The 5,437-nt window shown below is 38.1% G+C and overlaps 1 protein-coding gene across 1 annotated transcript in view; it reads right to left on the bottom strand.

The window, feature by feature from the left end:
* The window catches only part of VPS41 (vacuolar protein sorting 41 homolog (S. cerevisiae)), a gene marked incomplete at its 3' end in the record, with an annotated part of 191,151 nt that overhangs the window by 90,728 nt on the left and 94,986 nt on the right, over window positions 1-5,437 (bottom strand). The window contains exon 7 of the mRNA XM_008590367.1: window positions 4,652-4,717. Within this exon, the coding sequence (XP_008588589.1) occupies window positions 4,652-4,717 (66 nt within the window). The remainder of the gene's footprint in view (window positions 1-4,651; window positions 4,718-5,437) is intronic.

Here is a 5,437-nt window from a genome sequence, read left to right as displayed (position 1 = left end):
CAAATGACACCATCAGTAAAGTGAAAAGACAACTCACCGGCTGAAGAAAATATCTGGAAATTATAATCTGATAAGAAACATGTATTCAGAATACATAAAGAATGTTTATAACTGTATAATGAACAAATAACCCGAATACAAAATGGGCAAAAATTTGAACAGACATTTCTCCAAAGAAGATATGCAAATGACCAATAAGGACATGAAAAGATTAGTCATTAGGGAAAAGAAAGTCAAAACCACATAAGATACCACAAAACAAACCAGAATGGCTATCATGAAAAGACAGGCCAAAAATGAATATTGGGGAGAATGTGGAGAAACTGAAACCCTCACATATTTCAGGTGAGAATGTAAACGGTGCAGCCACTCTGAAAAGCAGTTTGACAAATCTTAAAAGTGTTAAACGTAGAGTTACTATATGATCCAACAATTCCACACTCAAGAGAAATAAAAACACATAGCCACAAAAAGTTCATAGCAGCATTATGCATGATAGCCAAAAGGTGGATACAACGCAAACGTCCATCAACTGATAAATGGATAACGTATAATATATCCACAGAATGAAATATTATTAGGCCATAAAAAGGAAATCATGCTACAATATGGTGTACCCAGAAAACTAATGAAGGAAGCCAGACACAAAGGCCACATTTTGTATAATTCCATTTATATGAAATACCTAGAATTTATATGAAATATCAAGAATATGCAAATTTATAGAGAAAGAAAGTAGATTTGTGGTTGCCTAGGGATGCAAGGAGGGGAGGAAGAAAGACAGGGAGTGACTGCTAAAGGGTACAAGGTTTCTTTGGGGGTAATAAAAATGTTTTAAAATTAGATTATGTTGATAGTTGCACAGCAGTAGAAATATACTAAAAACCATTGAATAATACAATTTAAACTGGTGAACTTTATGATATGCAAATTACATACCAATAAAGCTATTTAAAAAATATAAAAGGAAGATCCCTTAATATCACTTACATTGACATGTGTAATCATGTGATTCTTCAATTCAAAATATCACACATGCACTTTTATCAGGCCCAGTATATGAAGCATTGAATACAATATATTTAGCCCTTTGGTGTGTGTTTTTCTTTGAAATTATTTTCATCCAGAAATTCTAACTTAATAATAACATCATTTTTTAAACTGAATTTTCTACCAGATGATCTGAACTGTTTTTAATTCTCATTTTATACACAAACAAACATCTTTTTGTGCTTGGAAGTAAATGTGCACAGATGCATTTCTGAAGGAACTAAAGAGGAATAAAAGAAGAAATCAGAATTTTCTCTCATACAAGACTGAACATAGAACAACCTGTCAAGTAGTCAATGATAACCAAAGAGATGAACCAGACCCCTGATGTTCTTGCCTGTTCAGTATTTGGCAAATTCTACTTACTTTACTGCTTATCACAACATCCATTTTCCTATAAATTCCAAGTTTTTCCTACATTAACTTGCCAACATACAGATGCTAAATTATTCTGCTGTTCTCACAATGTTCATGAGCTCTAACCCGAACTGCTACATTCACACTGTCCTTCCAGCGATGTCTGTAAACAATACCTAATCTTAAGTAGAAAAATGAAGACTATGTTATTACACAGTTAATGCAGGCGTCCTGCAGAGAGACAAGACATCTGTGTAGCAAAATGACTGTGGCGAACTTGATGGGACTACAGGTATCCCTTGCAGTATGAAAGCAATTATGAAACTTCACGAATACACTGATTATTAAGAACACAAACCAACACAGGAAAATCTCACCTTCAGACTTAGAGTCCTATCACCTGCACATCAACACTCATTTTATCTCTAGTATGTTCTCCTATTCTAATAGATTCAGGAAAGAGGGGACACCTGTAAAATGTCTAACTCCTGAAATTGGAAACCAGAACTCAAAACTGCATCAAACAAAAGAGAAATATTTAAACCAAAGTAATTTATCAATGTTTTAAGTATATGGTGGATTACTACTAAGAAGGCAGCAGACACCTTAGAAACAGATCCTGCAGCCCCAGCCAATGTTGTGATCACAGCCTCATAAGAGATCCTCAGCCAAAACCTAAGAGCTAAGTAACCCTTTAATTTTCAAATCATTAGATAATAAGTGTTTGTTGTATTACGAGACTTTTTTTTTTAAGCAGCAACTCACCATTCTTTATCCTCACTGAGTTTTACATAAAAATGTATGGGTTTAAATCACAGCTGAATGAATTTACGCTATTATCACATGAAAAATTTCCTAACCAGAGAAATGTTTAGTAAAGAAATACAAGAGGAATTTTAAAGCTACTCTTTCCTGAGGTTGACAAAGACAAGTAATGTAGTTATCTTTTCAGGAGTGGGTCAACTGCAGATCTAAGCTAGGGAATGTGAGGTTAAGTCTGTAAATCCCACTAATTAGTCCCATCAACATTTTTATATGAGGATGAGACTAGAGCCTAAGGATGACAATGTGTTGTGAGGTGGGAGTGAAGCAGCTGGCTTTCCAGCAAAAATCAATGCTGGTGCAACCCTGGCTTCATGCAGTAGAATGGAATCAGGATCTAAAGACACACCATGCAATCATTACAATGAGTTAGGTAATGACCAGTATTATTTCTGGCACCATCACTCCATGAACTACCAGACCAAGGGGAAATGATAGATAACTATCATAAAACACTGGAAACTATTCAGTAGCTGGGCCTCAAAGTAGCCATTCACGTGTAGAAGGATGAAACTAGATCGTACCTCTCGCCATATAGCAAAAGCAACTCAAAATGGATTAAAGACTTAAATATAAGATCTGCAAGTATAAAACTCCTAAAAGAAAACATAGGGGAAACACTTCAGGAATAAGACCCCAAAAGCACAGGCAACAAAGAAAAAATAAACAAATGGGAATATATCAAACAAAAAATCTTCTGCATAGCAAAGGAAACAGTCAACAGAGTGAAAAGACAACCTACAGAATGGGAGAAAATATTTGCAAACTATTCATCTAACAAGGAATTAGTACCCCGAATATACAAGGAACTCAAACAACTTCACAGTGAAGAAACAAGTAACCCAATTAAAAAATGGCAAAAGAGCTGAATACATGAAAATATGCTCAACATCACTAAGCATCAGGCAAATGCAAATCAAAACCACATTGAGGTATCATCTCACCCCAGTTAGACTGGCCATTATCAAAAAGACAGGGAATAACTAATGCTGGCGAGGATGCAGAGAAAGGGGAACCCTCCTACACTGTTGGTGGGAGTATAAATTAGCACAGCCATTATGGAAACAGTACAGAAGTTTCTCAAACAACTACAGAGAGAACTGCCACACAATCCAGCAATCCCACTGCTTGGTGTATACCCAAAGGAATGGAAATCAGCATGTCGGAGGGATACCTGCACACCCATGTTTACCGCAGCTCTATTTACAATAGTCAAGAGTTGGAACCAACCTAATGTCCATCGACAGATGACCAGACAAGGAAAATGTGGTATATCTACACAATGGAATACTATCCTGCTACAAAAAAAGAATGAAATTCTGCCATTTGCAGCAGCATGGACAAACCTGGAGAAAATTATGTTAAGTGAAATAAGCCAGGCACAGAAAGAGAAATATGGCATGTCCTCACTCATAAGTGGGAGCTAAAAGTCAAACAGATAAAAAAGGAAGAAAGATAGAACAATCACAGTAATTAAATAAAAAAAGGAAGAAAGATAAAACAATCACAGTAATATGCTGAACTTTCAAAAGGAAGAGAACAGAACTGTGGTTACTAGAAATGGGAAAGGGGAGGGGGAGGTAGCAAGAAATTGGTAAAGGGTCACAAGGAATGACTATGTTTTGTGACAATGATAATTACATTGTTTTGATCATCACATACTGTACATAGGAACTGATATTCAACTCTGTATCCCACAAATATGTATAATAAATTATTTCAATTTCAAATATGTATAATCAATTATGTTTCAATTAAAAAATAATAATAATAAGCACAGACTAGCTCCTTCTCACTGGCTCTAAACAGAATATGAGATAATATTCAGAGTTCCACTGTGGTAATAGTGTTCTGTTATAAAAATGATTTTTAAAATATCTCTGGTTAGTAAAAACAGGAAAAAAATGACATTGCATGAACAGAAAGATTCTTTAATTTGAGAATTTACCATATCTATAAACAAAAAGATGTCAGTGTATATAGTTTTCTCTCTCTTGTTTTGTAAACAGCACTGAGACAACATAATGTGTCAGTAACATGTTAATAAAGAATAGTCACAACTGTTCTAAAAGTTTATGAAAGCCTGCAAGAGCTTTTCTACAAGGGGAAGTAAAATCACCAGTTTAATTGCTCTTTTGTTATTTTTTAAACGCCGCCTCTTTTTCGTGGAAGGGAGGACACTTGGAAGCTGTGGAAGGTAGTCTGAGCAGCATCTCTCCTTCCTCCATCTACTTCAAAAGAACACAGCGAGGGACACGGAGGCCACACCTCCCCCAACAGGTGATGGTCTGAGATTTCACTACATCCTTCTCTATCGAAATTTCTCCTAACAAATAGTCAGACATTAAAAATATTAAGAATAAATTAGAGAGCAAAAGAAACCCTTGAAGGCCACATGTCATGGGAGACACAGCACACTTACCTTCTTCCCTCCGGTCACAAACTGCTTGCAACTGGATCTCACGAAGCATGGGTGCACAGCAACGATCTACAAGAGAAAAAGGACCAACGCTGGTTTAGGAGTGATGGTAAAGCACAAAATGGAACTCTTTACACATTACAAGCAGCATGACCCAAAAGTTATCCTGATACCTGGGTAAGAAGTAACGTATTCAGGTAATTTTCTGCAACAACTGAGGGCATCTCGGTCTTCTGCTTGTGTGAAAAGATTTCTTCTCTGAAGCCAGGTCAAGGCTCAAAGGCCAGAATAAATTAGTTCTAGTTTCAGGCTGAGTGACAACCCCTCAGTGTGGATGCCCCGTCTGTAGAGGCAGCAAGGGAAGACAACCGAGGCTGCAGGATGCCCCAACTGTGGGTAACTGGACACACTCAGAGAGCAAAGAACTGCCCATCTTCTTGTCCAGCGTGCCTCCAATGGTGGCTGGCACCGAGTGCAACCAGGAGGCAGTGTGGCCCCACAGACACATGGCAGTCATGCCGAGACCCCATCAGTGGGTCAGACAACAGAGCCGCAGGCCCCAAGAGCTGCAGAGTGAACCATGCAGGACATTACCATTTACCCACAACCTGCGTGCCATCCCCGGATCCTCATCCACTTTCCACACAGCCCATCTCCCTGGACCCCTGCAACACAGGTTCTCCCAAGGCTGCTCCACCCCTCCTGACTGCTCACTTCACCTGCCAGTGGCTGGGGCAGGTACTGAAGGCAAGCGTGAAGCTCCAGCGTGCTCAGCTGTCGTGGCTGTAA

Source organism: Galeopterus variegatus, unplaced genomic scaffold (assembly GCF_000696425.1).
Source record: "Galeopterus variegatus unplaced genomic scaffold, G_variegatus-3.0.2 Scaffold6042, whole genome shotgun sequence".
Taxonomy (NCBI): domain Eukaryota; kingdom Metazoa; phylum Chordata; class Mammalia; order Dermoptera; family Cynocephalidae; genus Galeopterus; species Galeopterus variegatus.
This window is presented reverse-complemented; position numbering and strand designations above follow the sequence as displayed.